The sequence below is a fragment of the Oncorhynchus kisutch genome, linkage group LG2, assembly GCF_002021735.2.
Source record: "Oncorhynchus kisutch isolate 150728-3 linkage group LG2, Okis_V2, whole genome shotgun sequence".
Lineage (NCBI taxonomy): Eukaryota > Metazoa > Chordata > Actinopteri > Salmoniformes > Salmonidae > Oncorhynchus > Oncorhynchus kisutch.
Window position 1 is genome coordinate 74,870,200 of NC_034175.2, and position 11,943 is coordinate 74,882,142.

Sequence of the window (11,943 nt, forward strand, 5' to 3'; positions counted from 1 at the left end):
TGTTACAAATAAGAGGTCCCCCTGAATCTCCCTGGAACACAGAACAACAGGAATTAGAGAAGAGACAGAAGTGAGATTGTGAAAGGAGAACAAGTGAACACTTCAAAGGCTGTTTTAGTGTTTTAGTGCAGTAATGTTACACAGAAATAAACACTGCTTATCTGATCAACTAAAACCTGTACTGGTTGTCCTCTACAGCATGTTGTTTCTACTATTACTATAATAATTTGATCCAAATTTAATTTAGTTACCTGACAAAATCCTTTCCCTCCGGTAGTACGAGTGCACATCATTTGTTTTTTGTCAAAGTAATTCTGCCACACCTTCTTGCATTCAGAGTCATCCTCCACCGTCACCGCCACTTCCATCAAAACGCCAGAACCCTGGTTGTTGTTCGAGTTAGTCTTGCCCCAACCAGCTACAGAGCATTTGGGGGATGCTGGGATATGTTCATCCTCCTTTGGGAGTCCAATGACCTTCACATACTCGGTTAGACGAGCTGTGGTCCTTAACTATAAGAGGAAATCAAATAAAATGAGATAAAATTATTATATTCTATTTGTATAATTCAGAATAAACTTTGAATAAAACTCTATAAATATTCATGTCAGTGAAGATAATCAGTATCAATTGAATGGCCCTGCATTCAATTAAAGTTCATACGAAATAAGTACTATATACTGTAGAAAGGAGACATTAGAGGTGTCTTGAAGATACCTTCAGTAGCATGACGTCATAACTGATCTGCGTTGTATTCTCATGTAATGGATGCCGATGGTAATGGGACACCTGAATCTTCTGAAAACTCTTCTTCCACTTCTTTAAGTCGTGGGCTCCAAGCACCACCGTTAAAGGATAAGTCCTAACAGAAAATCAAAACGGGTCGCAAGACATAGAATGAAATAGAAGAATTCCTCAAGAGACGTAACAAGATGCAACAAAACAAACTGCATCTGGATTCATTTGTTGTCTACGACAAAGAAAGACTCACCTCCTTAAGCAGTGTGCTGAAGTCAGGACAAAGTCCTCCCGGATGAGCATTCCTCCACAAACATGGTGTCCTCTGTGTTGCAGAGAGACCATATAGGGCCTTGAGTGGGGCTTAGCTATCTTACCACCCACAATACCACTCTCAGAGGCTCCTTGGAAGGAGGAGGAAAGAGGATATCATGTTAACTATGTCTTCTGGGACACACAAGGAGCAAAAAAACAACAACATCATTTGTGTTCAATTGGGTTAACAATTAGCTACCTTCTTTACTGTCTGCTACCAAGTGATTATTTTTAGGGAATAATCAGCTATACCTTCTTTACTAGCTGGTTCTTATATAGAGAATAATCAGCTATACCTTCTTTACTAGCTGGTTCTTATATAGAGAATAATCAGCTGTACCTTCTTTACTAGCTGGTTCTCTGTAGAGAATAATCAGCTATCCCTTCGTTACTAGCTGGTTCTCTGTAGAGTATAATCAGCTATACCTTATTTACTAGCTGGTTCTTATTTAGAGAATAATCAGCTGTACCTTATTTACTAGCTGGTTCTTCGTAGATATATAATGTATAGAATAGATCAACTCACCAGCAGAGGAAAGGAGTTGGAGGAGGATGAGGAGGTTCAGGTACATGGTGGTGGACTGGCAGAGATCTAGATGATTAGAGAGACTGCAGGTTTCTCCTCTCTATATAAACCACATTTTAAAACCGCCCCTTCCCCCTTTCCCCTCTCACACTTATTCATACTGAAAGTGAAAGCTGAGGTAAGGTGAGATAGAGTGAAAATATCACACATTTTTAAGTTTACGCCTCAGATGATCCATAGAAAAAAAACACCTTTTAAAATAAACTTAATTTAATAAACTTAATAATCATTCATATGCCTCTTTAGAATGTCATTCATGTCCCTAACCTGTCGGGACCTCAACAGGAACAGGAACATTAGAAATGCTTCTCATACTATACAATTCAACCAATAATTACCTTGCTTACTACCTTGCTGAGCACTTTGTAGTCGTAAATCCCAGGTTACACAGCTGTAACACACGATGGGGGTATGGTGTGGGCAGGGACTTTTCCAATCATCAAACCAATCATGTGATTCAATTGTTATTTCGAACCAATCAGGTGAGGTGTTGTCTCTCTATATATAGGCCTACCTCCTTTCCAACACCCACCTTCCTCCTTCCACAAGCCTCCCTCCACACACACATACACAGTGAAAGGGGGCTGGTGGTCTTAGCTTATTCATACTGAAAGTGAAAGCTGAGGTTAAAGTAGATGGAGTGGAAGTATCACTCATTTTAAGTTGATTGTCAGTGGTGAGTGGTCTCAGATGAAGCAGATAAAACCTTTTTAAATAAAGTTTAAAAAACGATGAGATGAGCTCAGATATCCTCCCTAACTAGCCTGTCAGGACCTAAACCGAAACAAGACTAGGATGTTTTCAAATCCTCCACTTTGTATCAAATTGAACCAATAACCTCACTACTTTCTTAGACAATGAGTTTGGAAAGCATATGTATACAACATGATTACATGATTACATGATTACACCCCCCCCCCAAAAAAAAACACTTCATAATATCCCAGTACAATACAGTAGGTCAACAGTACAGGACAGGACAGTTGGTCAACAGCACAGTAGAGTAGGTCAACATTCCAGTACATGACAATAGGTCATCAGAACAGTAGGTCAACAGTACAGTAGGTCAACAGTACAGTAGGTCAACAGTACAGTATATTAGGTCAACAGTACAATACAGTAGGTCAACAGTACAGTATATTACAGTAGGTCAACAGTACAGTATATTAGGTCAACAATACAGTATATTACAGTGGGTCAACAGTACAGTACAGGATGGTAGGTCAACAGTGGACCGAGTTGCGCAGATGCATCTGCAGTGCTCGTGCTCGTGGCATTACTACAGACCCGGGTTCGATCCCGGGCTCCCAATCACTAATTAACCCAATCAATAATTAACATCACTAGGGTAGGGGGCACCATTTTCACCTCTGGATGAAAAGAGTGCCCAAAGTTAACTGCCTGCTACTCAGGCCTAGAAGCTAGGATATGCATATAATTAGTAGATATGGATAGAAAACACTCAGTTTCTAAAACTATTACAATAATGTCTGTGAGTATAACAGAACTGATATGGCAGGCGAAAACCTGAGAAAAAAAATCCATCCAGGAAGTGGGATTTTGTTATGTTTGTAGTTTTCCATTGACTGCCTATACAGATTCCATTGACTTAGGACTTCCTATGGGTTCCACTAGATGTCAACAGTCTTTAGAAATTGTTTCAGGGTTGTGTTCTGAAGAATGAGGGAGTATGACCACTCTGAATGAATCAACATTACAGTGTCCCAGAGATTTTTCATGCGCAAGACGAAGAGTGCACCTTTCTTGTTTTCCTTTTATATTGACAAATCTTTTGTCCGGTTGAAAATGTATTGATTACTATGACTAAAAACAACCTGAGGATTGATTATAAACATTGTTTAATTAACATGTTTCTACAAACTTGTGAGTCTTGTGAGAGCAAACATATGAAGATCATCAAAGGTAAATGATTAATTTTATCGTTATTTCTGACTTGTGTAACTCCTCTACTTGGCTGGTAACTGTTTGTAATGATTTGTCTGCTGGGCGCTGTTCTCAGATAATCGCATGGTATGCTTTCACCGTAAAGCCTTTTTGAAATCTGACAACGTGGTTGGATTAACAAGAAGTTAATCTTTAAACCGATGAACAACACTTGTATGTTTTATGAATTTTTACAATGATTATTTCTGTTTTTTTTAATATGGTGCTCTGCAATTTCACTGGATGTTGGCCAGGTGGGACGCTCCCGTCCCACACCCCCTAGAGAGGTTAACAGACCTTTTCCAGCCAAAACTCTAACACGTTTGAAAAAAGTGAATACTAGAACAATATTTCTAACATAAGAAAGCTGAGAATGGTCAGTAGGGAGCTGTAGAAAACTAATGTCGGTTTTCATTTTGTGACATCATAAAAAATTGTAAGGACGAAATACTGTCACTTGGAAAGCATATCCCATGAATCTGTCAAGTTTCCATCCAAAACGTTACGCATAAAATTTGAAAAAGGATGAACCTATTTTTGTTAAGATAGGAATGTGATTTTAGATTCATAAGAGATAACTTGCAATCATATCCTTTGCACAGTAAGTAGCCACACCCAGAGTGAGGTCAGAAGAGCATGTCAGCCTGATGGAACCGTCCTTTTCCACCAGAGTGCTTAAAAGAACTGGACAAGAATGAACATTTCAGACGAGAACATTGGCAGGTTGCAGCTGTTTGTGTAAAGTTGTCTGAATCCTGAATAATCAACACGAGATGTAGGCGAGAAGCTCAACTCGCAGAGAATCACTAGTACGGCTGATTAGCTGTCCTAAGTCAAATATTGAGAAAAGCAAATCTTAGAGGGACCACCATTCTACTCTTCAAACCATCCCATCTTACTACGAGTCTCAAATCACCGGATTCTCCTACCATCAACACCAATGGGAACCGTCAACACAACTGTCTATCTTCCAGAGTGAACAACAGTAGAAGAGATGTTCCCGGACGCTTTCGGACAATCAGAGCATTACAAGCGTGCCGCTGAAAGGCCAACCCACATCCTTTCTAAGGAGGGCTGGTTCTGACAGAGATAAACGATTAACAAAGGCACTCACATGTAAATACATTCATGATTTCTTATTCCCAGACGGGCGGCTGTTCGTGTGCAAAATATATGATTCATGTGAGAATAGTTCTAAAATGTATCCATGATAAGTGTCCCTTTTTTCTTTTCACGTGGCTGAGGGTGCTCACCTCGCTATTTATCTCCGGTAATGAACATACTAAATTCCGTCTTAAATTGTACTGTTTATTTACATATTAGGGTACCTGAGGATTTATTAGAAACGGTGTTTGACTTGTTTGGATGAAGTTTATTGGTAACTTTTGGGATTCCTTTGTATGCATGTTGAACGAGGGAAACCAGTGGATCAAGTACGCCAACTAACTTGTAACTTCTATAACTTTTATGTGATATGGAAAAGGACTTTATCGAACAAAACAACCATTTGTTATGTAGCTGGGACCCTTGGGATTGCATACAGAGGAAGATCATCAAAGGTAAGTGATTTATTTTATCGCAATTTCTGACATTTGTGATGCCTCTGCTTGTTTGGAAAATGTTTGTAATGCTTTTGTATGCGGGGCGCTGTCCTCAGGTAATCGCACGGTATGCTTTCACCATAAAGCCTTTTTGAAATCTGACAGGGTGGCTGGATTAACAAGAAGTTAAGATTTTAAATGATGTAAGACACTTATATTTTCATGAATGCTTAATATTACGAATTTTGTATTTTGAATTTCCATTTAATGCAATTTCACCGGATGTTGTCGAGGTGGGGCGCGAGCGGCACACCTAGACCTAAGAGGTAATAAATGGCCATGTGCTCTTATAATCTCCACCCAGCACAGTCAGAAGAGACTGGCCATGCCTCAGAGTCTGGTTCCTCACTATGTTTCTTCCTAGGTTCCTGCCTTTCTGGGGAGTTCAAACCCCCTAGGTTTCTTCCTAGGTTCCTGCCTTTCTCGGGAGTTCAAACCCCCTCACAGCCTGGTTCCTCTCTAGGTTTCTTCCTAGGTTCCTGCCTTTCTAGGGAGTTCAAACCCCCTCACAGCCTGGTTCCTCTCTAGGTTTCTTCCTAGGTTCCTGCCTTTCTGGGGAGTTCAAACCCCCTCACAGCCTGGTTCCTCTCTAGGTTTCTTCCTAGGTTCCTGCCTTTCTAGGGAGTTCAAACCCCCTCACAGCCTGGTTCCTCTCTAGGTTTCTTCCTAGGTTCCTGCCTTTCTAGGGAGTTCAAACCCCCTCACAGCCTGGTTCCTCTCTAGGTTTCTTCCTTGGTTCCTGCCTTTCTAGGGAGTTCAAATCCCCTCAGAGCACAGTTGGTCAACAGTACAGTACATAAAAGTCGCTCAACATTACAGTACAGGACAGGATAGTAAGTCAACAGGACAGTAGATCAACAGTATAGTACAGAACATTAGGTCAAAAGTACACAGTGCTTAATTTCAGCTGGATCCGGCAGGAAACAGGATCCGACACCTCTCTGTTTCGTTCCGGGAACCGATTTGGCCGGATTCAGCATCTCTTGTGGCATGAAAAGTAATAGTCACTTTATACAATGTAAAAAATGTGAATAAAGGAGATCAAAGTTCACTCAAGTTGCCTTTTCGTTATTTAGATTTACTGCCTGGGCCTGATATTTTAAGAGTTGATTTGGGTTGGCTTACGGTTTGCGTAACATTGTAAGCTATATTTGAGACCAACGTGTTGCTATGGCTACGTGAGAAGCTCACCTGTATCTCTCACAGATGAACTCTCATCTCTCCAGCGTTGCATTGAATCATTTTTTCCTTTCTAGAATCATAGCCGAGCGGCTCGGTGGACGTGAGAGGATGTACTTTTCTCAGCTACTCGCCAGAGCGTTGAAACATTTAATTTGTTTGTTCCAAAACAAACAGATCAAAATACCAACCTGAGACTCCAGACTCTGTCACTCACAGAGGAGAGGTGAAAGAAGGTGAGAAAGAGTGTGAAAGACCTGCAAATGTCACCGTAAAGTTGTTTCCGGAGAATGTATTGCATAGCAACAGAGACCACGTTGAGCTTGGTGAGTTTGGGGTCCTGTCTATTTCTGAGACGGTGTTGGTTCACAGAACAGAACAACAACAGGAAAAGCACAGAGGTGGATGCTGGTTTCTCAATAACTAGGTGAGAGGTAGACATATATGACAGGTTTCAGTGGAACAGAAGAGGACAGGCCACACAATGTTAGACACACACACACACACACGCACACACACACACACACACACACACACACACAGACAGACAGACAGACAGGCAGACAGACAGACAGACAGACAGACAGACAGACAGACAGACAGACAGACAGACAGACAGACAGACAGACAGACAGACACACACACACACACACACACACACACACACACACACACACACACACACACACACACACACACACAGGGTCAAAAGTCTATCAAGTCTATGGTCATTTTGCTGTATTTCAGCCTGCATTTGAAATGGATTGTTGTGTCACTGTCACACACAATACCCCACTGGCCTACACACAATACCCCACTGGCCTACACACAATACCCCACTGGCCTACACACAATACCCCACTGGCCTACACACAATACCCCACTGGCCAACACACAATACCCCACTGGCCTACACACAATACCCCACTGGCCTACACACAATACCCCACTGGCCTACACACAATACCCCACTGGCCTACACACAATACCCCACTGGCCTACACACAATACCCCACTGGCCTACACACAATACCCCACTGGCCTACACACAATACCCCATGACGTCAAAGGGGAATTTTGTTTGTTGAACATTTTAGAAATGAATTAAATTGTGAAGCTGATATGTCTTGAATCAACGAGTATTCAACCCCTTTGTTAAGGCAAGCCTAAATAAGTTCAGCACACGCAAAATCCTAGAGGAAAACCTGGTTCAGTCTGCTTTCCAACACACTGGGAGATTAATTCACCTTTCACCTGGACAATAACCTAAAACACAATTCCAAATCTATACGGGAGTTGCATACCAAACAAGACTTTGAATGTTCCTGAGTGACAGAGTTAAAGTTTTATTTCAAGACCTCTGGATATACCTCTGGATTTACAGTCTAATGAAGTATACCTCTGGATTTACAGCATAATGAAATATACCTCTGGATTTACAGTCTAATGATGTATACCTCTGGATTTACAGCATAATGAAATGTACCTCTGGATTTACAGCATAAAAAAATATACCTCTGGATTTACAGCATAAAAAAATATACCTCTGGATTTACAGTCTAATTTTTTATTTTTACCTTTATTTAACCAGGCAAGTCAGTTAAGAACAAATTCTTATTTTCAATGACGGCCTAGGAACAGTGGGTTAACTGCCTGTTCAGGGGCAGAACGACACATTTGTACCTTGTCAGCTCGGGGGTTTGAACTTGTATCCTTCCGGTTACTAGTCCAACGCTCTAACCACTAGGCTACCCTGCCGCCCCGTGATGTATAACCCTGGATATAAAAAGTATTTATGTACAACTGCCCTGCCTTATTATCAGATCACATTCATCTAACTTCAGAAGATTCATCTTTTCAAGCTTTTCAAGATTCATCTTTTCAAGCATTCTGTTACATTTTCCCAGACTAAATAAGTGGTATGCTTTGGGAAATTATATGGATACGTGTGGCATTTAATTCATCATTGTATTAGGGGTAAATGAAAGGAATGATGCACACAATGACTAAGCATTGACAATATTTTAAAATCACTAGTTAATTAACAAATACAAATATTAAAAAATGATATTGTATTTTTACAAATGTTGCATGGGTTCAACATGCAACATATTAACCACTGCGTCACAAAGATTTGGCTTTAGAAAACGTTACATTTCATTGTAGTAAAAGCAGTAATTGTTTAAAAAAAAACAGAGAATGTGGGACATGCCATTACTGTACAGCTACACCAATCAAAACTGCCATTACTGTACAGCTACACCAATCAAAACTGCCATTACTGTACAGCTACACCAATCAAAACTGCCATTACTGTACAGCTACACCAATCAAAACTGCCATTACTGTACAGCTACACCAATCAAAACTGCCATTACTGTACAGCTACACCAATCAAAACTGCCATTACTGTACAGCTACACCAATCAAAACTGCCATTACTGTACAGCTACACCAATCAAAACTGCCATTACTGTACAGCTACACCAATCAAAACTCAAAGAAAAAAATACATACAATATGCAATGTGCCTCGTTAACCTGTACAGGTAACTGCCAAAGTAAAGGAAACACCAACATAAAGTGTCTTAATGGGGTCGTTGGGCCACCAGAACAACTTCAATCCACCTTGGCATAGATTCTACAAGTGTCTGGAACTCTATTGGAGGGATGTGACATCATTCTTCCCATGAGAAATGCCATAATTTGGTGTTTTGTTGACTGTGGTGGAAAACACTGGTCTCAGGAGTCGCTCCACTATCTCCCGTAAAGTGTTCAATTGGGTTGAGATCTGGTGTCTGAGACGGCTATGACATATGGTTTACATCATTTTTTCATGCTCATCAAATCATTCACTGACCACTCGTGCCCTGTGGATGGCGGCATTGTCATCCTATGTATTCATTGCCATGGTAGCCAAAATAATGGTCTGCCCAGCATTTTTCTACATATGACCATAATCATGATGTTAATTGCTTAATCAACTCAGGAACCACACCTTTGTGGAAGTGTATGTTTTCAAAATCATTTGTATCCCTCATTTACTCAAGAGTTTCCACTATTTTGGCAGTTACGTGTATATTCGTACACAACAAGTTATGCATTTACGATATCTATTATCTACTATCATATCTACTATTATATCTATTTATTGCTGCATTATTTTCATATGTATATATATATTTTTTTAAAGCTATCCATTAATCACCTCTTCAATCCAGGACTTAAAGAAGGAAATATTTATGTACGCACGGGGGAATTGACCATCATCACATTTCAGTGGATTACGAAAAGAAGCAACAATACCCTGTGCCACGTTCTTGTTCTTGCAAACAACAGGTCCACCTGAATCTCCCTGGGAAACATTAAAACAAACATTTGTAAGTAAGTAGTGCATTGTACATACTGCTGGAACAGAAAAAGGAGAGCTCATCTTTTTTTTCTCCAACTAACACCTCTTATCATTCCGTGTTGTTTCAAACTGTACTCGTCAAATTTACTTGATTCAAAAAATTTACTTGATTCAAATATTTACTTGATTCAAAAATGTACTTGATTCAAATATTTACTTGATTCAAACAATTACTTGATTCAAATATTTACTTGATTCAAAAATTTACTTGATTCAAAAATGTGTAATTTACCTGACAAAAGCCTTTCTGTCCATCATCAGTGCATATCATTTGGCTATTTATAAAGTAATCTTTCCACTTTTTTACGCATTCAAAGTTGAACTGCATTGTGACTTCAACTTCCATCAATACATCTGCAGCACCAGATGTTTTATCTGGTGAAGTCTTGCCCCAGCCAGCGACAGAGCACTTGGTTCTGGCTGGGATACGTTTATCTTTATTGGGTAGTTCAATGACCTTCACATACTCGTTCAGAACGGCGTTGGTATGTAACTGTAAAAGATAAACATTATATGAATTCGATTCTAATGAACAACTTAAAAACAGGTAGAAGCTGTGGATGAAATGGGGGGGGGGGGTAAATATAATATCTACAAGTATCACTTGACCAGCTAAGGTGGAACAAAGAGCCAAAAGTTGCTCACTAGACAGATATTAATGATGTTGATGTCTGTAAGCAGGACATTGTGTGTGATAAAGTAATATTAGGGAGTTTACCGTCCTAACAAAAAACATTAAGAATAGAGAATAGAGAAAGGAAATATATCTGAGACATACCTTCAGTAGCATGATGTCGTAACTTAACTGCGTTATATTCTCATGTAAGGGATGCCGATGGTAATGTGACACTTTCCTCTCTTGCCGACTCTTCTTCTCTTCTTTGGTTAGGTTGTGAGCTCCAAGAACCACCGTTAAAGGATAAGCACTAATAAAAAAAATCGAAACGAGTCTCATTAAACAACAAGACAGTCAACATTGAGTTATTACTCAGAGATGCCCCTTCCAAGAGACATGTAACACAATGCATTTCTATTCGTTGTTGACTCACCTCCTTAAGCAGTGTGCTGAAGTCAGGACAAAGTCCTCCCGGATGAGCATTCCTCCACAAACATGGTGTCCTCTGTGTTGCAGAGAGACCATATAGGGTCTTGAGTGGGGCTTAGCTATCTTACCACCCACAATACCACTCTCAGAGGCTCCTTGGAAGGAGGAGGAAAGAGGATACCATGTTAACTATGTCTTCTGGGACACACAAGGAGCAAAAAAACAACAACATCATTTGTGTTCAATTTGGTTAACAATTAGCTACCTTCTTTACTGTCTGCTACCAAGTGATTATTTTTAGAGAATAATCAGCTGTACCTTATTTACTAGCTGGTTCTTATATAGAGAATAATCAGCTATACCTTCTTTACTAGCTGGTTCTTATATAGAGAATAATCAGCTATACCTTCTTTACTAGCTGGTTCTCTGTAGAGAATAATCACCTATACCTTCTTTACTAGCTGGTTCTTATATAGAGAATAATCAGCTATACCTTCTTTACTAGCTGGTTCTCTGTAGAGAATAATCAGCTATCCCTTCGTTACTAGCTGGTTCTCTGTAGAGAATAATCAGCTATACCTTCTTTACTGGCTGGTTCTTATATAGAGAATAATCACCTATACCTTCTTTACTAGCTGGTTCTTCGTAGATATATAATGTATAGAATAGATCAACTCACCAGCAGAGGAAAGGAGTTGGAGGAGGATGAGGAGGTTCAGGTACATGGTGGTGGACTGGCAGAGATCTAGATGATTAGAGAGACTGCAGGTTTCTCCTCTCTATATAAACCACCTTAACATCATCTCCCCCCCCCCCTTCCATACTACCCACATACACAGCAAGAAGGTGTTTGGTGGTCTAGCAGATTATACATACTGAAAGTGAAAGCTGAGGTAAAGGTAGATGGAGTGGAAATATCTCTAATTTTAAGTTGATTGTCAGTGGTGAGTCTCAGATGAAGAAAAAATTACCTTTTTAAATAAAGTAAAAAACCATCTGAATGAGATGAGCTCAGATATCCTCCCTAACTAGCCTGTCAGGACCTAAACCGAAACAAGACTAAGATGTTTTAAAATCCTCCACTTTGTATCAAATTGAACCAATAACCTCACTACTTTCTTAGT

General features: G+C 39.9%; 1 protein-coding gene across 1 annotated transcript in view; it reads right to left on the reverse strand.

Moving 5' to 3' along the window:
• The window catches only part of LOC109871135 (plasminogen), a 12,512-nt gene extending 884 nt beyond the window's left edge, over nt 1-11,628 (reverse strand). Inside the window, exons 1-10 of the mRNA XM_031801467.1 lie at nt 11,499-11,628; nt 10,824-10,974; nt 10,553-10,700; nt 10,007-10,267; nt 9,669-9,717; nt 1,580-1,645; nt 992-1,142; nt 718-862; nt 252-512; nt 1-31 (exon numbers count right to left, since the gene is read on the reverse strand). The exon at nt 1-31 is cut by the window's left edge and continues 884 nt beyond it. Coding sequence (XP_031657327.1) covers nt 1-31; nt 252-512; nt 718-862; nt 992-1,142; nt 1,580-1,645; nt 9,669-9,717; nt 10,007-10,267; nt 10,553-10,700; nt 10,824-10,974; nt 11,499-11,544 — 1,309 coding nt within the window. The 5' untranslated portion in view covers nt 11,545-11,628. The remainder of the gene's footprint in view (nt 32-251; nt 513-717; nt 863-991; nt 1,143-1,579; nt 1,646-9,668; nt 9,718-10,006; nt 10,268-10,552; nt 10,701-10,823; nt 10,975-11,498) is intronic.
• Nucleotides 11,629-11,943: the final 315 nt, after the last annotated feature.